The sequence below is a fragment of the Mandrillus leucophaeus genome, unplaced genomic scaffold (genome assembly GCF_000951045.1).
Source record: "Mandrillus leucophaeus isolate KB7577 unplaced genomic scaffold, Mleu.le_1.0 Scaffold767, whole genome shotgun sequence".
NCBI classification, from domain to species: domain Eukaryota; kingdom Metazoa; phylum Chordata; class Mammalia; order Primates; family Cercopithecidae; genus Mandrillus; species Mandrillus leucophaeus.
In genome coordinates, this window is record NW_012108330.1 from 464,597 (window position 1) to 489,622 (window position 25,026).

Genomic DNA, 25,026 nt, shown 5'->3' on the forward strand with positions numbered 1-25,026 from the left:
TGGGCCTTCCAGGAGACCGGTGTGGACAGCGCCGTGGACACGGTGAGTAGCGTGGCCCTGGCGGGAGCAGGGAGGCTCGCATCCCGGGAGACCAGCGCATTCCCAGGAAGCGAGACAGAAGTGCTTGGGCTCTGAGCCCCACCCTTTGGAGAAAAGGCCCCAGTCCAACCTGCTGGGATGTGACTGCGTGAGGGAGGCGCGGGTCACACCAGGGCTTGCTCTGCACGCTCAGCTGGTTACCGGCCATCCTCTGCCTGCCTGTCTGCAGCACTTCCCAGCTGGAATATTTGTGAGGCTGGAATTTAAGCTCCAGCAGACAAGCTGCCGGAAGAGGGACTGGAAGAAACCCGAGTGCAAAGTCAGGCCCAATGGGGTGAGTGACCGGGTGTGAGAGCAATGGGCGCATGCTGGGTGTGAGTTCATGGACTTGGGGTTTGGCGTATGGGGCACATGCCTGGGTGTGCCTGCATGGAATTGGGAGGTCTATTAAGAAGCCCTGAGGTTAGAGACCCCACTGTGAGGAGCCTCCTTAGAGGTGGAGCGGCTCAGCCTGAGCCCAAGGTTGTGAGGGTGGTTGGTGGGGAGCAGGGGCCTGGCAGACAGGAAGAGGGTTTGGTTACCCCTGGACTTATCTTCATCAGAGCAGGGCTCACTTCTGTCTGAGTTCCTCTCAAGCTTCAGGGCCTGGGTGGAAGGAGCTCGCTGTGTGGATGTGTCTGGTGCCCTCCTAGCCTAGCGGGGCTCCAGTCATCAGCCACGGTGGGGGCAAACCCTCCAGCATGGGGGTGATGCCTGGGATGGGAGTGCAGTGACTGTTCTAGTTCCCACTCTGTGAGTACTGCCTGGGCTCTGTATTACAGGTTCTGTAAAGGCTCCAGTTCCCTCTGTCGGCTCAAGGAGGGCACTGGATTATAGCAATGATTCACCAACCTCAAATCAAATCTTACAAGAAAATGTAATAAACAGAATAGGTGACAGCTGAGCCACTCTGGAGGCGCTGGGTGGGAAGAACCCATCGGAGGAGGATTCTTGCCTTCACACAAGCACAAGTAGATACGTCCATGCATACATCACACACCCATCCACCCACACTCCTGCATACAAACCACATACATGCGTGTTCATGCATGTGCCACACAACCCATCTGGGAAGGACTCCTGTGTGCACACACACGAAAGTTCCATAGTTTGAAAACTGCATGGGTCTGACTTCCAACATTCTAGGGTGGGCTGTGCCTAAAACCTGCTGGCCTGCATGACCTCCTGCTCCTGGGCTCGAGGGCCTAGCTGGGAATCTGGTCCCATAATGGGCAGCACTGGCTCCCACCCTCATGATGCCCAGGCCTCCCTCACCCCTTTCCTCTGCTCACCCCATGCTCCCCCCCTCCCCCACAGAGGAAACGGAAATGCCTGGCCTGCATCAAACTGGGCTCTGAGGGCAAAGTTCTGGGCCGGATGGTCCACTGTCCCATAGACACACAGGTTCTGCGGGTAAGAAGGGGCAAAGGTGCAGAGGTGGGGACAGGGCTGGGAAGATGGATGGAAGCTGAGCCTATGGGCCAGTCCCCAGGCAGAAGCTTGGCCAAGCGGGAGGGAGAGTGGGGGCTAGAAAGCGCTATGCCTGGTTTGGACGTTCTCCAGGGGACGTGCAGGTGGGCCCTGCCCAGGATGCTGGCAGCCCTCCACTGGCATGGCCTTCCCCTCTCCGGGGCACTGCCTGCCCCTCCTATACTGCCTGAACAGTTGTGGGTCCTGGCAGGAGCCTGAGGAGCACCAGGAGACCCAGTGCATCAGGGTGCAGCGGGCTGGTGAGGACCCCCACAGCTTCTACTTCCCTGGACAGTTTGCCTTCTCCAAGGCCCTGCCCCACAGCTGAGCCAGCACTGGTAGGCACCAGGGGACAGAGAGCACCGTCTGGATGGGGCCAACCCAGGGAATGCTGAGGGGCTGGGCTGGGCTTTGGGAGCCTGGGAGGGGACAGGTCAGGAGCCTAGGGGGAAAGCTGGAACTGGGGCCGAAGCAACCTCCCTCACTCCCAAACCTGTTTCCCTTTTGTCTAGAGCTGCATGGTGCCTCTGGGACCGCTGTCGGTGGTAACCAGTGGAAGACCCCAGACCCCCAGGAGAGGACCCCGTTCTATCCCCGGCCATGATAATAAAGCTGCTCTCCCAGCTGCCTTTCAGCTCCTTGTGTTGCATGCCTTCCTCCTCAACATAGCTCAGAGGCGGCCAAAGAAGGCAGGGGGACAGCACCCTTCCTGTGGGCAGGGTTGCAGAGCCTCCTGTGCTCCAGAGCCAGAAGTGCCCCCATGAAATGCCAGGCAGGGATGCAAATGAAACAGAAGCATTTAATAGATGTGTGGACGAGAAAGGGCAGAGAAAGTGCCAGGGCGGGGCGGGAAGGAGTACAGTAGCAGTCTGGAGAGGCACATTTGCAAGGCAGGGGAGTCCCGCTTCTGCTTCCAGGAGTGCTCTGGGCCACTCAGCCTGCCTACTCTCTCCCAGCAGCTGGGAGGAGAGGCTGGCCCATCCCTACCTTTCTCGCCTGTAGCCTCAGGAGGAAGTAATTCCTTCCACCAAGTCGCAGGCTGGAGCAGCCCGGAGTGGTAGCAGCTGCGGACACAGGCGCACGGGTGGTGAGAGCCTTTACACCTGCTCAAGGCCCTTCAGTGCCTCCTTGCAGCATGTGGAGGGATCATGGGGAGGGGCTGCTCTCAGGATAGGGATAAAGCAATAGCCCAGCACGCAGGGCCAGTAACCAGGGTGAAGCAACCAAGACGAGTGTGGGGGCAGGGAGGGGAGCTGGGGGCAGGGAGGGGAGCTGGGGGCAGAGAGGCCACCCGCCAGGCTGTCCTGGGCCATGGGCCACGTTCAGAAGACGAAGGAAGAGGTGGGGCCCGCAGAGCTGAGTGCCTGCTCCGCCTGGGCCAGGCTGTCGCTGGCCTGGCGTTCCAGGTCCCAGCACTCCTGCAGTGTGTCCTGGAACTGCCGGCAGGCCTCCTCCAGGATGGAGCTGCTCCGGCTGGGCCAGGACTCCCAGTAGCCTGGCTCCACCCAGGGCTGGGCCTCGGTGGCTCTGGGGCCGGGACTGGAGCTGGGACGCAAGCTGTCCAGGTCTCGGCACAGCTGGTAGAACTCACTACCGCGCCCAATCACACGCTCACCATCGATGACTTTCAGGCCAGGCAGCAGCTCCCGGACTGCAGCCCGGTAGGAGGGGCTGGCACAGAGCGGGTTGCTGAGCCGGGCCAAAGGGTCTCGGAGCCGCAGGTACTCCAGGCACGGTAGCCCAGCCAGACACTGCAGCTGGCCCGGGGTGGCCAGTAGGTTGCCTGCGGCATTGAGACTCTGCAAGTTCTCACAGGCGGCCAGCGGCTCCAGGCCCGTCAGCTGATTGTTGGAGACATTGAGCACGGCCAGCTGGCGCAAGGAGGCCAGCGGGCCCAGGTGGGTGAGCGCGTTGCCTGATAGGTCCAGCCACTCCAGGCCCAGGCACTCTCCCAGGCAGCCCAGGTCAGCCAGTCCCAAGCCACGCAGCTTCAGCAGCAGGATGGACTCCAGGGAGAACTCGCCTGTGCGCAGCTTCAGCAGCTGGGGTGTGATTTGCAGCCCGCCAGCCTCTCCCGGCTTCTCCCCTGGAGGCTCCATGAGATGGAAGTCGGCTGGGATGGCCTGGGCCCTGGCAGGACTGTCACAGGGTTCCACTGGGGGTCAGCTGGTGCTTGCCCCGAAGCAGGCACCTTCCACTCTCCCCGGGCCAGTGCCAGGAGGCCTGGTTCCAATTCCCTGCACGAAGCCAGCCAGTCCCTGAGGAGAGACAGTCAGTCAGCAGGCAGCACTTTCTGTGTCTTATGCAGCAGGTGACGGCAGGGAGTCTGACCCTGCTTTTACCATGAAAACCAACAATCTCGGCCAGGCAAGACCTGAAGACCAAGCTGGGACACAGCCCACAAAAACCATCTGAGTGACAGGGATGGGGTGCAGGCCCAACCCAATGGGAGCAGCCCAGACTGGCCCCGGCTGCTTAGGGCCATGCTGGATGGATTCAGGCCCAATATTACCAGTTCTTTCTGTTAAATCCAAACTAGGGGCAAAACATCATTATTTTACTTTTTCAGTAACCACTCACGATCCATCCCTATTAATTTGGGGGTGTACTTTAAGCCGTTATGTTTGAACAGGCAATAGGTAACCACCATCACCAGTTTGTTTTCTTTCTGGGATAATCAATACATATGCAACGCAAATGAGAGCACATGTGCCTTGTTTGATTCAGTCAGTATTACTGCAATTCTTTCTAACAGCAATGAATTCAAACTTGTTTCCAGATTATATGGGTCAACTGGTGCCTCTGGTTGGAGCTGTAAAGCATAAGAAGTTGGCCTTTAGTCCTAAAGGAGGAAACTGAGGTCAAAGTAGCAAAGGGTCAGGGAAGGCTGGGGTAAGTGGCCCGGCTAGGTCCCACACCCTTGCTCCTACCACTTCACTGCCCACCAAAGCTAGCTCTTTTACTCTGGCCTCCGCTGGACAGATCAATGGAACAGCACTGGTATATATATGTGCCAGACAGCATGGTGCCAGCTGCAAATACAACATAAATTTCCCAAAGGGCAGGCTGTCTTGGTGGGAGGGGAGGGTGGCTCCAGAAAGCCAGGATGGGCACATCAAATTGCCAGGGGCTGCAGGACCAGGTGAGTCCAGGTGCCAGTGCATGACTGTGGCACAAAGCAGGGGTGGCCTGGTGGAGGGACCACAAGATTTAAGCAGGAAGGAAAATAACAGACCTCTTCCAAGCGCAGCTTTCCCAACCTGGCAGACTTTGGCCAGGTCCAGTTCCAGGAGTCTCACCCAGGCCGGCGGGGTGATGCCTGCCCTGCAGATCTGATGCAGGGTGTCGGCGACTCCCGAGTCTGAGTTTACACATCAACACTTTTCATTTTCCCCTCTCCAAGGAAACCAGGCCCAGAGCCTGGTCCACTTAGCTCCTCCCACACCATCAACAAAGATATTTACTATGTTCCCAACCAGGGAGCTAGCGAGGATGTAAACAGTCTTGCCATCCTTTTGTCCTCTCCACCCCGTCTGGGAAGGGGAGTCCTTGTGCTTATGGCCCCCATTTCCTTATCTAGCTCCCTTCTAGTCTGCAACACTCCAGTTCATTCTCTTTTATTTATACCTCATTTCTTTCCAAAAGGAACTGGAAGCATCTGCCAAGAAGTGTGGATTCCCTCCATGGGAATGGAATCTTTTGGGGTTTGTAAACAGGGAGTGATGCAATCAACTTTGCATTTGATTAAAGCTGCTCTGGTCCCTAAGATGGGGGGTGCAGGAGGAGTACCAGGTACTAGAAACCTGTCTGCTATGAAAACAAAAGATACAGGCCCTAAGGAGGGCAGGAAGCAATGGGGAGGAGGAGAAAGAGTCTAGGACAACTGGGGAATCTGGCTGGGTGACTGTATGCAAGGGGCTCCTTTTTTTTTTTTTTTTTTTTGAGACAGAGTTTCACTCTTGTTGCTGTGGCTGGAGCGCAGTGGTGCAATGGTGTGATCTCAGCTCACCGCAACCTCCGCCTCCCGGGTTCAAGTGATTCTCCTGCCTCAGTCTCCCAAGTAGATGGGATTACAGGCATGTACCACCATGCCTGGCTAAATTTTGTATTTTTAGTAAAGATGGGGTTTCACCATGTTGGCCAGGCTGGTCTCGAACTCCCGACCTCAGGTGATCCCACCTGCCTCAGCCTCCCAAAGTGTTGGGATTACAGGCATGAGCCACCCCACCTGGACTGGGGCTCCCTTCTCAGGCATGTGAAATACAGGTGGGACAGGTTGGAGACAAGAAGACATCCAGCTACACAGCACTCAGCTTGAGTGAATGTGGCATGGGGCTCAGGAGGCAGCTGGAGCTCCAGGCTGGAGGGATCCAGGCACCATCAGCAGGGAGATGGCAGCTGGCATCAAGGAAGGCATGCAGTGCACAGGGCCAACCATGCTGGGGACACAGAGCTCTCTAAGAACCCGCAGGCCTCTCTCCAGGAGCAGGCATCCCTCCCACCCACCCACCATTTCAGGAGTGAATGTGGAGGATGTCCTGTACACAACGAGCAGCAGAGGTGGAGGCTAACCTATGAGGCTGAATGAATGAGTCTGTGAAGGATTCTGCCAAGCAGCCAGAGGGAGGAGAACATGGAAGGCTTTTAAGGAGTGAGACCAACACTGCTAGGATGCCCCACTGGACTCAGATGAGATGAGGCTGGGGAGACAGCCACTGGATGAGCAGTCCTGGGCACAGGTGAGGCCAGAGTGGGACTGCAGAGGTTAAGGGAATGCCCTGAGGAACTGGGTCAGTGGCTTTTTAGATGGAGATGATGGCTCAGCAAAGGGAGAGACCAAAGACACAGGCAGACAGAGGCAGGCAACTGTGCATGCTCACACCAGGAACATGGTTTACAGAAGAGGAAACGGAGCAGAAAGACCCCACTGGGACACAAATCAGCCCTTCCCTGCTGCCCTCCAACACACAGCCCTGCACCAGTGTGGCCCCGTCCTGCCCTCACCACGATGCAGGCCGCCTGGGTCTTGGTGATGGGTTGTGCAAAACCCTCATTCTCTTGGGGGTCAGTGACCTCTGCTGTGTTTCTGGTCCATCACCTGCACACTGCAAACAGGTAGCCCAGTAAGACCAAGAACCAGCCGGTGCCCACCTGTGCAGCCCCAACTAACATCAGGCTGCCCGCAGACATAAGGAGGATGGCTTCCCGCACGTCCACCAGGTTCAGCACTCCTCCAGTGGGAGCCGTCATTTTCCTAACTATGGAAATGAAGGGAACAGAGACCTCCTGGCCCAGCAAGAGAGTCTGGAAAGAGGACTGGTGACAAGGATGGCACTTGGGCCCTTTGAGGGAGGTTGACTGAGAACCAGGGAAGACGGTCCCAGGCCTTGGTGAGTGTCTTCTACCTGGGAAATGATGCGCAAAGGGCAAAGCTAAGTCTAGGGGGAGGAATGCTTCAACCCAGAGCAGCCTGGGGTGGACTGGAGGCTCTAACGCTCTAGAAGAGGGGTTCCCAACCCTGGCATTACTGCCATCTGGACAGGCTAAGCCTTGGTTGCGGAGGCTGTCCTGTGCATTGAAGGGTGCTGAGCAGCATCCCTGGCCTTTGTCCACTAGACACCAACAGAACCACTCCCCTTACCCCACTTGGAACAACTAAAAACGCCTCCAGACATTGTCAATGTCCACTGGGGGACAAAACTGCCCCTCGATGAAAGTGAAGGTTCTAGAGCCCAAGCCCCCTGGTTTGGTGCCATCAAGCTCTCTCACCCTCTTCCTTTCACCCCCACCCAATCTTCTCACATTCTTCTCCCGAGCCTCGCTGCCTCACCAGTCCTCTCCCGGAACATGAGCCCGCTCAGTGATGCCACACAGCAGAGCCACGATGCCACTTCCAAGAACAGTTCCAACTGTTCAAGGACGGAAGCACAGACACGCACGCTGCCTAAGGCAACCTGAGGATGCATCACATTCCCGGATCCTCCGCGCTCCGACATGTGAGTCAGGATCCTGCGAGTGAGGTGCAGGACACTGCAGGGAGAGGTCCAGCAAGCCCTGCCCCTCCTATCCAAATGCAATGGCATCAGAGCCAGGGGCAGTAGTAAGGCCGCTCCCCAAGACAAACCCGGCCTCCTATCACCTGTGAATGTGTCCCCAGCACTCCACTCCCACTCCTAGTGCTACAGGCAGTGGAGTGATCTAAGCAATCTGGAGGCCAGACTTTAATTCAAATCATACTATTCCAGTCATTAAAAATGTTTACAAAACTTTATTTAACAGGTGCAGTTATTATACTGTGAAAATGAAAATATCACATACTAAACAGTACCTAGGGTATGATCTCAATGTAAAAGAGGGAAAAATGTCAAACTATTGATAGAGGCTATCTCTGAATGAAAGGAGTATAGTTAATTTTTCCTGCTTCCTTACATTTTCAGTAATATCCAAATGTCAGAATGAATTGGTCATAGTGAAACACAGGGCTGGCAACTCATCTGGGAGAGGCAAGGGAACAGGTTCCTGGGGCTGCCAGCCAGTAAGGGGAGAGTCTGTCCCTTCACCTCCATGGCCAGTGACATGCTGCAAGTTAGGCCTGGAGCCTTCCCTGCCTCTTCCAACCTGCATCTCAGCAGCCACCCTACCCAGTGACCAGGAACCCTTAGGCTACCTGGATGCAAGTCTTGCAGGGTTGACGGGCCACCCCCTTCTTTCTTCTGCTGTCCAATCCCACTGGTTCCTGGATCCTAGGCCCTCAGCTCTGTCCTAAAGGAACTCTGAGCAATCCATGATGAGTGTGTGCTACACACATCCTTTCTCTCTTCCAAATAAGGAACTTCCCCTTTAAAAGTGGTCCACGACAAGCAGGGGCAAGGGTGATGGCGGGCAGGGTGTACAGCCGGCCGCTGGGAGCCCAGAAAAGCTACTGAGGCTGCTGTCACTGGAGGAAGAAACCCCAAGGTTTCCAGCAGTCTGGAAATAGACTATTGGTAAGAACACCATTTGAGGACTGGCATCTCAGCTCTCCTAGCTAGCTGGTCAGTCCCATCAATCGGGTTCTCTGGCTACTCCGATACCCCCCAAAAGACTGGTGTGGGGGGTATGTGAGCACTCTGGAAATGGCTATTCTACCTTGGGATTTCCTTCTCCCTACACTGCAAGCCTCAGAAAGTGCTGCAATAGCTTACCCAGCCCCCAAGAAGCTGAGGACATATCCTACCTGCCAGCACACGCCCACTCCACATCCTTGGCCACTTTTTGAGAAAGCAAGCCTCTTAAGGGCATGTATCCACTTCTCCACACAGACAAGGTGTATTCAAGGACCTTCACACCCACTTATGTTTTAACAGAGCATCACATGTACAAAGCCACGTAGTACAAAATTCACAGTCACCTACGAAGAGAGTAAGCCTCTTCTCGGCACATACTGCTAGACATAAAGAAAGTAATGGGGAGATGGAAAATGACATCTCCCAGAAAAAAAAAATATGGCAATCTGTCAAGTGAGAAACTGACCCTTTCTTACCAAATAGGTTTAAGATTCTGGCCATCAGCATGTGGCACCCAGGATGCAACACCCGGCTCTCTGCTTTGACCTACTACAGACAGGGGCTCTCTAGGAGTTCACGGGCAGGGTGAGCACTGGCACCTGCCATGTCTGCCATCCCACCCTGAGCGGACTGCAGGGCCTGTATCCCTTTGGCCAGGTCACCACTAGAGCAGATGAGGGGAGGCGGGGTGTAGTTGGGGAACTGCTCCAGGTTGGTCTTCAAGTATGCTCAATGGCCTCCACGTTGAGAAAAGAGTTTCGCTCTACAAGGGTGGGGCTGTTCAGGGAGGCAAACATGCTTTCAGAGAAGCCTCTTGTCGGGGGTAAGACAGACAGATGGTGGCCAGGCTTCTTGCTTCTTCTCCCAGGAAGCCAGGGGGTCATTCTGGGCTCCGACGGTCTCATTCTCCCAGATACGTCTTGACAATGACGCTGGCCCAGTGGCTCTTGGTGGACAGCGAGTCCCCACTCCTCTCGGAGGCCAGCAGCCCCACGCTCTCCAGCAAGCCCTTCTCCCTCTGGGCCAGCAGGAAGGCCCCAGAGCAGCCACTGCTCTGCAGAGGCTCCCCCGGCTCTTCCCCTCCACCCTGCAGCTCCTGGCTACCCTGGTGGGGTCCACGCACAGACCCCTGGGGCTTTGCAGGGGGCTGGGGGTTGGGGGCGGTCAAAGAGTATTCAGACACCCTAATCTCCTTCACCTTATACACAAGGACTTGCTTCCAGTGGTCAATGTCAGCCCCCACAGGAAGGATGGCCTCAATCTTGCCCTTGAAGCAAGGGTCCAGCAAAGTGGCCAGCACAAACTCCTCACAGTAGAAGAGCTCATTGAGCTGACAGTCGGTGCAGAGCTGCAGGGCCAACCCCTTAGCCAGCTGGATGGCTGCGCCCACCTCCCCGACACTCTGCTCCTGAAAGTGTCCATGAACCTGCTCCAGGAAGATGTGCAGGGAGCGCAGCTGGGGCAGCACCTGGCTCAGAGAGGCCTGCACCACACTCGCCTTGCGGACCGCCATCTGGAAGGGCTGCAGGAGCTTGCTGAGGCTGTCTGCCAGGCTCCAGAATGTGGCCGACAAGGCGACACCAGCCTTCCCCAGCTGGTGCCTGCCCTTGTACTCTTGAAGGGGCTGCTGCTGCTCCACCAGCCACTCTGGCAGGTGGTAGGCCGAGACCCAGTGGACCAAGAGCTCCTCAAGAGGCTGGTGGGCCGGGAGGGCGTGCTGGCGCTGGAGCTGGGTGAGGAGCCCCCGGGCCTCCACAGAGCTTTAGAAATGGCTGCAGATAGCCCTGGCAGTGCCCAGGATGATCTGGACACTGTGATGGTGACACAGAAAGTTTCTTACCAGGGAGTCAAGGCAGTGGGTGAAACAATGGATATGGGTATAGCCCTCGCCCTTGGCCACCTGCTCCAGGCTGGGGCAGCCGCTCGATACCAGTAAGCCCGCCCGCAGGGAGCCACGGCCCAGCCACAGGCTGGCCTGCTCCAGCACCTCCAGCTGCCAGTCCTCTGCAGCTCCCTCCAGGGGCAGGCCTCGCACCCAGAGCATGGTTCCCAGCATCAGCCCTTCTACCCTCTTGGTGTGGGAAGCAGGGAGGCAAAGGAACTCCAACCAAGCTCTATCCAAATGCAAACGAGGGTGGCTGGGGGAAATCGCTCAGAAGCCTACGTGCTTTGTCTGAGGCACCACCCCTAGAACCTCCAGCTTTCAAAAGTGGCCTGGACAGGGAAGTTGTTTTCCTTTTTAAGAAGGACAGGTAATCATAATATTTCCCAGGCTGGACTGAAATGATTAAGCAAGCATGAGACCAGATAATGGACCCAACCCACAGCCACTACCTTCTGAGGGAGGAAGTCCCTCATGGGCAGGCCGGGCTTTATTCACATCTTGTTTCCTCACAGCCCACTCTTGGGACAGGGTGCTGGGAACTGTCCCAAGCAATGGGTGGCGGAGACAGGCAGACAGGGTGGCCGAGGGCCGCTGCAGACCTGCGGCTCCCACACTCACCCCAGGCGGACAGGGTGGCCGAGGGCCGCTGCAGACCTGCGGCTCCCACACTCACCCCACCCAGCTCCGGGCCAGTGTGATGGGACTGATTTGCTCCCTTGGATACTGCACCTCGGTCCCTGTCTCCCGGGTGCCCACAGCACTGGCTGTGTTACCGATATCTCCAGTGCATCTGAGCTTTCATTCCCCTTGATGTTGTTTGTGCTGCTGTCTATTCTAATCTCGGTCCCTTACTCCTTACTGTTCTCAGGTACCGGGCAACCTCAGGGATAAGTCAGCAGAAGCTCCAGGCCTGCATAGCAGGAATACTCCTGGTTGTTTTTCTAACCACGAAGAGCAACCAAATGGAAGACCCAGCCTATTGAACTGCATGTTTGCCAGAGACTTGCTTTTTCTGCCATAGTGTCCTCCTGAAACTCCCCCACCTTGAAAATGTCTCATAGGAGACTAGGGTTCAACTGGATTGCCCAAGACTTGATCTCTGGCTACTGGAAGACTGAAAATTAGACTAAGGTGCTGAGACACCCAGGGACACCAAGGTTAGGTGAGGGTTTCCTAATCCTAGAGCATGGGACTTGCTTCATACCCCAGATCCATCCTCCACTGGACTGGGCTAGGCCTACCATCCACAACAGGGGGTATGTGTGTGTATTCATAAAAAACGTGACTTGGGAAGGCTAAATGTTAAGACCAGTGCCCCTGTACCCCTCCTGTGCTGTCCAGGGAAGGATATATGAAGCAAGGACTAAAATTCTTAACTTTTCCAAATTCTTGGGTTCAAGGAAGCCCCGTAAGGGAGGGCCTCTTCATGTGGTGTGCACAGCCGGCGTCCTGCCCTGCTGCAGCGCTGATTCAGTATCATGGTAACTAAGGAGAAAAGGGGGCCTCATTTACATCCTGTAGGATCACCACGAACCTCCCTTGCTAGGCTGAAATGGGACAAGTGTGATAGAACGTGTTTAGGGGTGCACATCTGATCCTGGGTTTGTTTTCCCCTGATGCTGCCCCCTCTAGTTCCTGTATTTGTCTGGACTTTGTAGCAGTTGGTGACTGCTAGGTGGCCTAGTTTGTGTAAATATACAAACATGGAGAAAGTTGGTCTTTTTCCATGTTCTTTTGGGGTTTTATTGTTTACAAACTTTTTTGTATTGAGAGAAAAATGGCCAAGGCATCTTTACAGAAAGTTCTGAACCAGGCAAAAAGGATGTAAAACATGAGTTTGGGGGACCCTCGTATTGAAGTAGGGATCTTGAACTATCCTTTCTTTGTGTTCCCCTTCCTCTATTTCCTATTTTGGACCAGATCTTCTGCCCTAAAAACTTGACTTCTATCCTACCTAGTTCTCCATCCACCTCCCCCAAAAGAAAACCTACATACCCACACACGCATATATGGAATTCTTGGGCTATCTCTGCAACTCTTAAATGATGTATGTGAACAACCTGAAGAAAGTAGGAACCCTCCATCTCTTGTTCCCAACCTGAGTCAATGTGGTTCACCCCACTTAAGATATTGCTTTATTTGGATGGATCAAACCTACTTAATCTGTAATCTCAAAGGAGGGAGAAGCGACCAGGGGCTTCCACGTAGAAGTGGGGTCAGGAGACCAGGCAAAGGAATATGAGTATATATCCAAGTCACTTGGGAATTTTGTGCAGGTGCAAGAAACCTTTTTTTTTTTTTTTTTTGAGACCAGGTCTTGCTCTGTCGCCCAGACTGGAGTAGAGTGGCACAATCTTGGCTCACTGCAGCCTCAACCTCCCAGGCTTAAGCAATCCTCCCACCTCAGCCTCCCAAGTAGCTGGAATTACAGGTGTACACCAACACGCCTGACTAATTCTTTCTATTTTTTGTACAGACAAGGTCTCACTATGTTGCCCAGGCTGGATTCCAACTCCTGGGCTCACGCAATCTTCCTTCCTTGGCCTCCTAAAGTGCTGGAACTATAGGGATGAGCCACCACACCCGGCCCAGTGCAAGAACTTATGTCAAAGTGGCTATAAGATTGTTTAAAAGGAGACCGATGAATGTAACCCCATGTTTAATGCTAGAAACCAAAGCTTTATGTGAAATCTTGAATTTAGGTGCAGGGAGGGAGGGTAGAAAGGCCTGTACCTTCCCTAATCCCTGGCCCCTCATTCCTGAACTGCAGAAGACCAAGCCCCTTGGGTTTTGGCTACTCCATCTCTGGGATGCATCTATTGGATGACTGATTTTTCTGTACCAGGTACTTCCTTTCCCATTTCCTAATCACTTTGTAACACACATGCTGACCCTTTTCACTTCCCTTCTCCTTTCCCTGGAAAGATATAATGAATAAAGACTTTTTGGTACTGAAAGTCAAAAAAAAAAAAGATAAAAAAGATCTGACAATGAGTGATGTTAAACATTACTCACCAGGGTAATGTTTAAAAAGAGTCACCAGAGATGGCAGGGCTGCCTATATAACAGGTGACAAGACGGCTAAGAAGGCTCAAGCAAGACTCTGGACAGAAAGAGGAGCTCCTTCCAGCCAGAAGAGCCTCAGAAGGGTTAAGTGGCAACAGCTTCAAGCCCATCTCGTAAGAACTTTCAGCCACCAATAAATCCAAGAACTGAAGGCCTACTGCAGGGTGATGATTGTGGAGGGGCTAGGTAAAGCTGCAAAGGAAACACAGGCTGCTGTCCTGGGTCCACAACTGCTCTCGGATGTCACACTGGAGGGGACTTAACTCACACTTCATGACTGAGGAAACTGCAACCTCAGAGTGTGAACATCCAGGCCTCCACAGGCCGTCTGCAGAACAGGGTCACACTCCAAAATCTTTTTTTTTTTTAGACTGGGTCTTGCTCTGTCACCCAGGCTGGAGTGCAGTGGCATGATCTAGCTTGTTGCAACCTCTGCCTCCTGGGTTCAAGTAATCCTCGCAACCTCATCCTCCAAAGTAGCTGGGACTACAGATGTGCACCACCACACCCAGCTAATTTTTGTGTTTTTTGTAGGGACAGGATTTCACCATGTTGCCCAAGCTGGTCTTGAACTCCTGGGCTCAAGCGATTCCCTTGCCTCAGCCTCCCAAAGTACTGGGATTACAGGTGTGGGCCACTGCACCTAGCACACCCCAAAATCTTCATCTTAAGACCTATCCAGTTACCCCAGGACACCAATCTTGTTCTGTTTCCCAATTAGCTTTGTCTCATCATAAATGCTATACTCTGTAGATACTCTTGATTCACTCAATCATTTAATAGAAAGTCATCAAATGTCTACTATGAGCCAGCACTGTGCATTCAAGATATGAATAGAAGAGAGTAGTTGCCTGGCTGGCACTTGGGGCTCAGGATGAGATGACAACCTAGAAATGGGCTCATTACTAGACCAGGGGGAAAGCAGGGTACGGTGCTACGAGGCGGGGAGGGATCCCTGGGGGGCCCCCAGGCTGACCTACTGAGAAATACTGTCTTGCAAGGGGTTGTTTACCTTAGGCTATTGCTTCACAATCTTCAATCCCCGCAGACCCATCAGGGAGATCTGGGATCTTGTGTCATCACTGGTACAACAGTACCACCACCACGTTCTCTTCCACGGGAGTACTTCAGGACGACAGTGCAGCTGGCACTGTTGAGAGTCAACCTTCAATCCAAATGAATCTAAAATGTAAATTTTAAAAAGAAAGTCATTGACAAATTCCAGTACTTTATTACTAAGAAGTTATTTGTGGCTGGGTGTGGTGGCTCACGCCTGTAATCCTAGCACTTTGGGAAGCCAAGGTGGGTGGACTGCTTTGAACTCAGGAGGTTGAGACCAGCCTGGGCAACATGGCAAAACCTTATCTCTACAAAAAAAAAAAAAACAAAAAAAATCAGCCAGCTGTGATGGCCCGTGCCTGTGGTCCCAGCTGCTTGGCAGGCTGAGGCTGGAAGATGGCTTGAGCAGGAAAGTGGAGGTTGCAGTGAGATGTGATCGCACCACTGCACTCCAGCCTAAGCAATAGAGCCAGACCCTGTCTCAAAAAAAAGAAGTTACTTGTGACACACATCACCACAGCTGACAACACACTGGAGGCCTACAACCACAAGAAGACAAGATTCCAAGGGCTTCTAAGCTGAGGCATGGCCTTTTGGGCTGCACGCCTGCCCACAGTCGATCATGTGGGCGGCAGTCAGGAAAGCGCCCTAGCCAGACCTCACAGGAAGCAGGCACATCCCTGGGAGGCAAAAGGGAAAGAGGGCCAGGCCGGGGTGATGGCAGGGCGGGGTGATGGCAGAGCGGGTGGAGGAGACTGTGGGGAGAGCTGTTCAGGAGGTGGCCCACGCCTAAGCCTTGAGTGGAAGACGAGGAAACGATGGAGAGAGACTCCATAGTGATCCTCTTTACTCATACAGGTCCATGTGGGCTATTTTGGGGCAAATCTTCAGGCAAGTTTCTAGAGAAACTGAGGGAAAACACCAGAGGGTGCTGCCCAGGTAATGCTGACGATACAGGGAGGTGAGAGGATGAGCAGATCTCAAAGGTGACTGAGAGGCAGAGGAGAGAGACAAAGAAAAACCAAAGTAAAGTGAAGTTAGGGAAACCAAGAAAAGACTTTCCAAAAGCAGTGGTCAACGGGGTCAAAGGTCCCTTCAGTGGGTGGTCCAGCAGGAAGTAGGGGAGAAGCAGGAACCAGGAATGCTGGAGGTGGGGGTGGGAGGGAAAAGGCTTGGCTGGGTCCCTAAACAGAGAGAAGATGCCCTGGGAAGAGCAGGGGGGCTAACTACACAGGGAAGAGAAGCTCCTAGAGAAAGGGATCCAGGGCACAGGTGGTGGAAGGGATCGGCCTCAGAGACCAGGAAGAAATCTTATTTTTCCTGACAGAGGAAGTAGGACGGGTCTGGTGACAGGCAAGTCCTGGAGTGCAGTGCAGGAGGGAAGTGAGGCAGCTTATGCCTGAGAGCCAGGCGTGTTGATTGTTCAGGGGGAGCCGTACATCTGTAAAGGCAGCCAGCGGCTGGCTGAGTGATCTGGCTTAGCCGGGGTTGGGAAGCACCTCCGCACACTGGTTCAAGAAATTAGACACGTTCTTCTTATTGGTCTTACCAAGCCTTTTCCCAAGTGCGTGCCCAGAAGGAAAGGGGCCACTCTTCTACTTCTCTTGTGCCTGCAAGAGAAGTAGAACCCCACCCTGGGCATTCCATGATTATGCCAGGCCTTTCTCACTCCTCACTCCGCCCAGGCCCTCCCGCCCCTCTGCTCTCAACTCCAGCACTGTGTGGGGGAGGGAGTGTCTACTCCACTCCCAGCAGTGGGCCCTGCTGGGCCCACAAGTCTCATCTTCCTCCACAACATCTGTGAGAAGATTGAAAGGTGGTGAGAGAAAGGGATTGGAAGAGATGAACGTGTGAAAGGAAAAGAGGAGAGCAAGCCACTGTGTTTTGGGGTTTTGTCCCACATGCAAATTTGACTACCTACAAAGCCTAAGCGGCCGGGCGGCCGTGGCTCACGCCTGTAATCCCAGCACTTTGGGAGGCCGAGGCGGGCGGATCACGAGGTCAGGAGATCCAGACCATCCTGGCTAACACGGTGAAACCCCGTCTCTACTAAAAATACAAAAAAAGCCGGTCGCGGTGGCTCACGCCTGTAATCCCAGCACTTTGGGAGGCCGAGGCGGGCGGATCACGAGGTCAGGAGATCCAGACCATCCTGGCTAACACAGTGAAACCCCGTCTCTACTGAAAATACAAAAAAAAAAAAAAAAATTAGCCGGGCGTGGTGGCGGACGCCTGTAGTCCCAGCTACCTGGGAGGCTGAGGCAGGAGAACGGTGTGAACCCGGAAGGCGGAGCTTGCAGTGAGCCGAGATCGCGCCACTGCACTCCAGCCTGGGCGACAGAGCGAGACTCCGTCTCAAAAAAAAAAAATCCTAAGCAAGATGTTTTGAATAATAATCATGCATCATTGGGTTTCATACTGTGCAAAAAAAATGACACAAAGTGAGATGTGATTCAAACGACATGGCAGCCCTCTGCTTTTTTCTGGAAGCTTAGGGCTTAACAATGGAGTCAGAGCATATCAGAGCCTCGTCTACACTATGGCAATAGTAACAGCACCCGCCTCATGAGATTGTTAGGGTTAAACGAGTTAATATCATAGTATTTCAGGGCAGTTCTCTGCACAGAGGGAGCGATGGGTAAGCGCTGGCTGTTCCGGAAGATTCTGGCCTCGCCCAGTGTGTTTGGGAGCTGGGGCAAGGCTGGCCAAGGAGGTGGCCCCCGGCGCCGGCACGGTCCCGACAGCCGCCCCCTCCCCTGAACCTCTGCGGCCCAGTCTCCGCTTACCTGAGGGGTGGAGTCGGCAGCCCGCGGAGCCACTGGCCAAGCTGGGAAGTCCGGCGCAACTCCGCACCGCAGAGCCGGCGCCTCCTCGGCAGGTAAGAGCCGCAGCCCCGCCGCCAGCCGCTTACCGGCCCCTGACCCCTGGGCCCCTTGCCCACCACCCGACGGGTTGGCCAACGTGCTTCTCCAAGCGCCGCAGGCCTGAGCTCCTGGAACGCACCCAAGGTCCTGGCCAAAGGCCGTAGTGGGCGCCCTGGATTCCGGGATGCACCAGGGGTTACTTCCGGGAACGCAGCTCGCGGGGGTCTCCGCGAGCACCCCCCGCCCCGCAGTTGGTACGTTCCTGCTGCCTGCGGCCCCTGAGTGCGCAGGCGTAGGAAGCGCGGCAGTGCGGCCGGAAGCGAAGGGGCCGTGAGGTTGACAGTTGGTAATCGTTTATCGGTGCGGCCTTAGAGAAAGGACCTCCAGGCCCTTATTCAATACATGTTGGTGGGTGGTCACATGTGCCAGTCTCCGGACAGATGGCGGCCTAAATTTCCTCCCGGACTCGGTGGCACCCAAGGACCCCTACACGCCGGCGCTGTGCGTGCCAGGCTGACCACCCCAGTGCGACCCGGGCCTCGTCCGCACGTGCAGACGGAAGGAGCCACAAAGACGATAAGAATCCAGGTCTCCCCGCGTGGAAGGCTCATCTGTCGGTTCAGGAAACCCATCCAGGGTGTCTCCTGGTGTCCCGATCCAGGCCCTAAGAGAGGGTTCTTGGATCTCATGCAAGAAAGAATTCAGGGCAAGCCCATAAAGTGAAAGCAAATTTATTAAGAAAGCAAAGAAATAAAAGAATGGCTACTTCATAGGCGGAGCAGCCCCAGGGCTACTCGTTACCCATTTTTGTGATTATTTCTTGATTATATGCTAAACAAGGGTTGGATTATTCATTAGTTTCAGAGAAAGGGGTGGGCAGTTCCCGGAACTGAGGGTTCCTCCTCTTTTTAAACCATATAGGGTATTTCGCGATGGTGTCATGGCATCTGTAAACTGTCATGGTGATGGTAGGAGTGTCTTTTAGCAGCTAATGCGTTATAATTAGCGCATAATGAGCAGTGAGGACCACCAGAGGTCCCTCCCATTGCCACCTTGGTTTTGGTGGGGTTTAGCGGGCTTCTTTACTGTAACCTGTGTTATCAGCAAGGTCTTTATGACCTGTATCTTGTGCCAACCTTCTATCTCATCCTGTGACTTAGAATGCCTAACCTCCTATGAATGCAGCCCAGTTGGGCTCAGCCTCATTTTACTTAGCCCTTATTCAAGATGGAGTAATTTTGGTTTAAACACCTCTGACACTGGGGCAAATACCTGCTGCCTGATGACTCCCAGAAGTTCTAAACACCCAACCCAGAGAACACGTGGGCCTGCATCCACTCGGGTACTCTGCCACTCCTGCAGGCTACAAATTGTGCAGGAGCCAAAGAAGTCACGTTCTCTGGGCGAGCGCAAAATGCCTCTTTGTCCCATGTTGGTTCCACATGTGCACCAAATGAACAATTTTTGTCTCCCTGGCTACCTTGAATCTCCACCTCCTGAGTTGCACATATTCAAGGGGCTGTCCTGGGGGCAGGCTTCCCTAGTCTTCCCAGGCGCAACCTTAGCTTTTCCCATCTCTTTCAGATGACCCTCCTCCTGTCCCAAGCAAATTAACGCCAAGCCAGTCTAGTTCTCCAGCTTGGGCTACAGCTGGGACCCCTGCCCAAGAATAGTGATTTTTATCTTTACACTTTATCCAAGTAATTTGTTTTTATTTTTATTTTTTTTTAGATGGATTCTCACTCTCTTGCCCAGGCTGGAGTGCAGTGGTGTGATCTCAGCTCACTGCAACCTCCACTTCCTGGGTCCAAGCGATTCTCCTGCCTCAGCCTCCCAAGTAGCTAAGACTACAGGCATGAACCACCACACCTGGCTAATTTTTGTATTTTTAGTAGAGACAGGGTTTCACCATATTGGCCAGGGTGGTCTTGAACTCCTGACCTCAAGTGATCTGCCCGCCTTGGCCTCCCAAAGTGCTGGGATTACAGGTGTACGCCACCCTGCCCAGCCATACCCAAGTTATTTTTAATCTGACTTGATCTTCTGTATGCCTTAGAGATGGAAGTATTAGTTTCCTCCGTTATACAGATGAGAAAACTGAGACACAGTGTGTTACAGTAGGAAATGGGACTAAAAGAAAAATTATTCAAACAATTGTTAGAGAGACTTTATTCAAGAACAGCTGCAATAGGGGCTATGCAGTAGAGGCAAAAATATCAGGCTTAACATCAAATACAAGGACAGGTGGAGATTTATAGTTAAGCAACAGGGTGGAGGTCAGCAGATGGAAAATTACTGAGAGGACACACAAAGGCTAGGGAGATTTTTTGCTGAATGCAAGCCAAGGTGATCAGATACCAAGGGTAGGGGATTTTTGCTGAACTGACTCAGCAGGATTCTTGCTAAAACTGAACTAAGTGAGCTAAGGGCCAGCCCAGGGTCAGGGCCTATTCAAAAAGAGGACTGAGAGGAGACTGACTCAAGTTTAGCCAAGGAGTGAGTTCTTTTCATGAGCCACCAATGATTTGGGTTGTACTGTCAGAGGCGTCCTAACCAGAGTGACTCTATCCTAAATAAAGGTTGGGGAAGGCAAGACCTGCTGGGGAAGGCAAGACCTGCTGGGTTGCATTCCCAGGAAGTTAGCACTCTTGATCACAAGATGTTTATTGTTGAGGAAACAAGTTAATGGAAAAAGGCATTCTTGTTTTGTTTTGGAGTCTCACTCTGTTGCCCAGGCTGGAGTGCAGTGCCACCATCTCGGCTCACTGCAATCTCTGCCTCCCGGGTTCAAGTGATTCTCCTGCTTCAGCCTCCGAAGTAGCTGGAATTACAGGTATGCACCACTTTACCTGGCTAATTTTTATATTTTTAGTAGAGACGGGGTTTTGCCATATTGGCCAGGCTGGTCTCGAACTGCTGACCTCAAGTGATCCACCCGCCTCAGCCTCCCAAAGTGCTGGGATTATAGGTGTGAGCCATAGCACCCAGCCTGGAAAAAGGCATTCTTAATTTAAACTATGTTTTGCTCTAAAGATAATAGTCCACTCATAAATGTTTGCTGAAATTAATTGCACAAGAGAGTAACAATACAAATAGTCTGTCACAAGCCGATCACAAGCCTTTATAATAAAATACACTATTCTTAGCTCTAATATCCTACACAAGGAAGCATTACATTTGAGGTAGGGCATTCCTCCTCTTGCTTCCTGAGGACACCCTACTCTAAGAGATTAGTTTCTAATAAACCATTTTAACTTTACTGTACTCTGCGACTCACCCTAAATTCTTTCCTGTGCAAGATCTAAGAACCTGCCCTTGGGGTCTGGGATGAAACCCCTTTTCTGGTAAGAGTACTGTTACATGGGATCCATACTATTGGCTCAGAGCTGGTCCCTTTCTAGCGTTAATCCAGAAACACTCTAAAACAAGGAGTTTCTTACTCAAAAGAGGGCAAAAGACCAGTCAGGGATGGATTGGGAGAGGACAAATGGAAGGAAATGCTGATCTTCCTGTAGGTGCAAAACTTTTCACTGCAGCCAAGCCGAGTTTCAGGAGGGAGGACCTAAAATCATCTCGTTTTGGTAGGTGTTTTACAAAAGGATAAATAGGACTGGCTCCTGCTTCTAGAGCTTCCAGATACAGCATCCCTGTTTGCCCCGTTTGCAGGGGTGACAGAAAGTGGGAAGTAGCTACATTAGCTGCTAACTCTGTCTCGGGTCAGGGGAGAGGCTGGTGGGGTTAGTCCCAACAGTGTTTTAAAATGTAGAGTAATTGTCAAGTCTGGAGTCAGGGTGAACAAACAAACAATAAATAAATACAAAGTAATTGGATGGACAAAGTGCTTTGCCTCCATCTTCCCAAAGGCAAAGGCACCTGAATTTGCTAGCCTCCCCTAACTCTTCCTGGACCATTTCATAGCCTTGTGGAATGGCAGAGCTAGACAGACTCTTAAGGAGTCTGCTTTGGGCCAGGCGTGGTGGCTCATGCCTGTAATCCCAGCACTTTGGGAGGCCGAGGCAGGTGAATCACATGAGGTCGGGAGTTCGAGACCAGACTGAGAAACAGAGAAACCCCGATTCTACTAAAAATGCAAAATTAGCTAGGCATGGTGGTACATGCCTGTAATCCCAGCTATTCGGGAGGCCAAGGCAGGAGAATCACTTGAACCCAGGAGGTGGAGCTTGTGGTGAGCCGAGATCATGTCATTGGACTCCATCCTGCCTGGGCAACAGAGCTAGACGCTGTCTCAAAAAAAAAAAAAAAAAAAAAAAAATCTGTTCCACATCCCCAATTTTACAAATGCTGTGCAGTGAATACGTGTCAGAGTCACTCGACTTGGAACTGGGGATTTTCCCAGTAGAGCGTATACTTTAACGCTTACTTGCTCAGTAATAGACCAGGTAAAGATGAAATCCAAATTTTTGTCTACAGCCCAGGTATCTACCTACTTCAGCAGTGGTTTGGGATGTAGAAGGACCTCGGAAACTTGTTTGAAAATGCAGAATACAGGGTCCACACTCATTCTGTGGGTCTGGAACGAGTCTGGAACGAGAAAATGACTTTTAAAATAAACCCCTAAGGGAGTGACATGCATCAGAATCACACGGTATATGTAAGCTTTTGAAAAACACTGATCTAAAGCAAACTTTTGGGCTCACAGGCCCCCTAGAAGAATCTTGAAAAACTCTGTACATTTTTTTGTTTGTTTTGTTGTTGTTGTTGTTGAGATGGAGTCTCATTCTGTCACCCAGGCTGGAGTACAGTGGTGCGATCTTGGCTCCCCGGGTTCAAGCGATTCTTCTGCCTTAGCCTCCTGAGTAGCTGGGACTACAGCTCCGTGCCACCACGCCTGGCTAATTTTCGTATTTTTCGTACAGACGGGGTTTCACCATATTGGCCAGGCTGGTCTTGAACTCCTGACCTCGTGATCCGCCTGCCTCGGCCTCCCAAAGTGCTGGGATTACAGGTATGAGCCACCACACCTGGCAACTCTGTACATTTTAAAGTTGGCATCTTTATTAGTTTTCCAGGACTACAGTAAGAAAATACCACAAACGGGATAGCCTAAAAAACAGAAAGGTATTGTCTCTTGGTTCTGGAGGGTAGAAGTCTGAAATCAAGGTGTTGTACTCTCTCTGAAAGCTCCAGGAAAGAATCTGTTCCGTGTCGTTGTCTTACTTAGCTTGTGGTGCTCCCAGAAATCCCTCGTGTCTTTTGGCAGAGATAAGATCTCTGAGCACAGACAAAACAAGAACATTATCCAAACCACAGGAAACCTCCCTATCCTGGCTGATACAAATGACTACTGCTTTTCACCATCATAGCTTTAGCCTCACTCTATTCTTCTCGTCTTCTCCATAAGAATTATCTAAAAAATACACAATTATAGAATTGCCCCTACTTCCCGACATCATCCCATTGAGAGGAAATCCCCATTTTCTCGCACCCTCCCCCAAATCTACTAAAACAAGCTCTGTCCTATAGAAAGTCCTTTTTAACACCCTCTTGTGAGACACCCCATAGTTCCTCTTGGTTTACTTTCTTCCTCCTTGCAAGGAGCCAATAAACCCAACCCCATTCAACTGCAGATGTATTCTTGGTGGTCATAGATTTAAAGAGAAAAGTCATAATCCATTTCCTCAGCTACTGAAATGGATTCAACAACACTCAATATCCATCTGGATAATAACTAGATTGTAGTGAAATAGAAATAGATGTTTCTTAGCATGATCAAATATATCCACCTCAACCTGAAAGGTAGTATAATGCTTACATGGAAAACATGAAATGTATTCCTGTTGAATTCAAGAATAAGAGAATCACATATACTATTACTGTTATCATTTAACATTGTTCTGGTGGTTTTAGTCTACACCAGTAGTTAAGAGAGAGAAATTAGAGGCTTATTAACTGGAAGATAAGAGGTAAAATTATCATCATTTCAAGTGACTTGATTGCATAAATGAGAAACACAAGATAATTAACTGACAAAAATTACTAGAGCTAATAAAATAACTCAGTAAGGTGTCTGGCTTTAATATCGATAAATGGAAATCGAAAGCCATCATCTATGCAAACAACAACCAGTTAGAAAATGTAAAGGAAGGCCAGACGCAGTGGCCTACACCTGTAATCCCAGCACTTTGGGAGGCTGCCAAGGCAGGCAGATCACTTGAGCCCATAAGTTCGAGACCAGCCTGGCCAACATGGAGAAACCCTATCTCTACTAAAAATACAAAAACTTAGCCAGGCATGATGGTGCACGCCTGTAATCCTAGCTACTTGGGAGGCTGAGACACGAGAATCACTGCCAGAAGGCAGAGGTTGCAGTGAGCTGAGATCGTGCCATTGCACAACAGAAGGAAATTCATTAAATAAATAAATGAAGGAAGGAAGGAAAGACTCCAGCTGTTTACTAACAATAAAAAAAGATTAAGCATCAAGGAAAAAGCTTAGCAGAAAATGCGCAAAATCTATGTGAAAAAACCCAAACTTTTAAGCATCACTAAAGACAACAAAAAGAAGACCTGAATAAATGGAAAAGTGTATCACGTTCAGGGGCAGGAGGACTAAATATCTAAAAGATATCTGTTCTCCCTAAAATAGGCTACCAATTTAACATAATCCCAGGAAAAATTCCAACAGGAACTTTTAAGAACCAGATTCTCAGCCAGGCATGGTGTCTTATGCCTGTAATCCCAGCACTTTGGGAGGTAGAAGCGGGTGGATCACGAGGTCAAGAGATAGAGACCATCCTGGCCAACATGGTGAAACCCTTTCTCTACTAAAAATACAAAAATTAGCTGGGCATGATGGCACACACTCGTAGTCCCAGCTACTCGGGAGGCTGAGGCAGAAGAATCACTTGAACCCAGGAGACGGAGGTTGCAGTGAGCTGAGATCGAGCCACTGCACTCCAGCCTGGCAACAGAGTGAGACTCCGCCTCAAGAAAAAAAAAAAAAAAAAAAAAGAACCAGATTCTAGAGCTCAGATGGAAAAATAAACATGAATAGCTAGAAAAATTCAGATAAAGAATAGCGATGGCCGGGGGTTGGTAGGAACAAGCCCTGACACATATCAACATATATTTAAAGCTTCTACAGTCGAAACACTATGTATTTGTGCAATGTATTGACAGCCAGATTAATGGAATGGAATAAAAAGTCTAAAAACAGGCCCGGTGTATTGCATAAAGCAAGCATGGTACATCCACATGATGGAATAGTAGGCATTCATTTTTGTTGTTTGTTTTTTGAGACAGAGTTTCACTCTTGTTGCCCAGGCTGAAGTGCAATGGTGTGATCTCAGCTCACTGCAACCTCCACCTCCTGGGTTCAAGGGATTCTCCTGCCTCAGCCTCCTGAGTAGCTGAGATTACAGGTATGTGCCACCACACCCAGCTAATTTTGTATTTTTAGTAGAGACGGGGTTTCTCCATGTTGGTCAGGCTGGTCTCGAACTCCTGACCTCAGGTGATCCACCCACCTCGGCCTCCCAAAGTGCTGGGATTATAGGTGTGAGCCATGGCACCCAGCCTGGAAAAAGGCATTCTTAATT

General features: G+C 51.8%; 3 protein-coding genes across 7 annotated transcripts in view; 1 reads left to right on the forward strand and 2 right to left on the reverse strand.

Moving 5' to 3' along the window:
* RARRES2 (retinoic acid receptor responder (tazarotene induced) 2) lies at nucleotides 1-2,182 on the forward strand (the record flags this gene model as incomplete). The annotated part of the gene is made up of 5 exons (XM_011966607.1): nucleotides 1-42; nucleotides 269-373; nucleotides 1,396-1,491; nucleotides 1,760-1,886; nucleotides 2,061-2,182. Coding segments are annotated over 4 exons (360 nt in total), but the record flags the coding sequence as incomplete, so codon positions are not given.
* A 145-nt stretch (nucleotides 2,183-2,327) lies between these two features.
* Nucleotides 2,328-25,026, reverse strand: part of LRRC61 (leucine rich repeat containing 61) — a 29,154-nt gene continuing 6,455 nt past the window's right edge. Inside the window, exons 1-3 of one of the 5 annotated variants that reach the window (XM_011966610.1) lie at nucleotides 17,738-18,284; nucleotides 14,558-14,727; nucleotides 2,328-3,806 (exon numbers count right to left, since the gene is read on the reverse strand). In XM_011966610.1, the coding sequence (XP_011822000.1) occupies nucleotides 2,871-3,647 (777 nt within the window). In that variant the 5' untranslated portion in view covers nucleotides 3,648-3,806; nucleotides 14,558-14,727; nucleotides 17,738-18,284 and the 3' untranslated portion in view covers nucleotides 2,328-2,870. Of the gene's footprint in view, nucleotides 3,807-14,557; nucleotides 14,728-17,390; nucleotides 18,285-25,026 lie in introns of those variants that run through there. The other 4 variants (XM_011966609.1, XM_011966611.1, XM_011966613.1 and 1 more) reach the window with 4 other exon arrangements.
* ZBED6CL (ZBED6 C-terminal like) lies at nucleotides 7,801-10,652 on the reverse strand. The gene is given in 4 exon segments (XM_011966608.1): nucleotides 7,801-9,507; nucleotides 9,509-9,665; nucleotides 9,668-9,749; nucleotides 9,751-10,652. Coding segments are annotated over 4 exon segments (708 nt in total). The 5' UTR covers nucleotides 10,108-10,652; the 3' UTR covers nucleotides 7,801-9,395.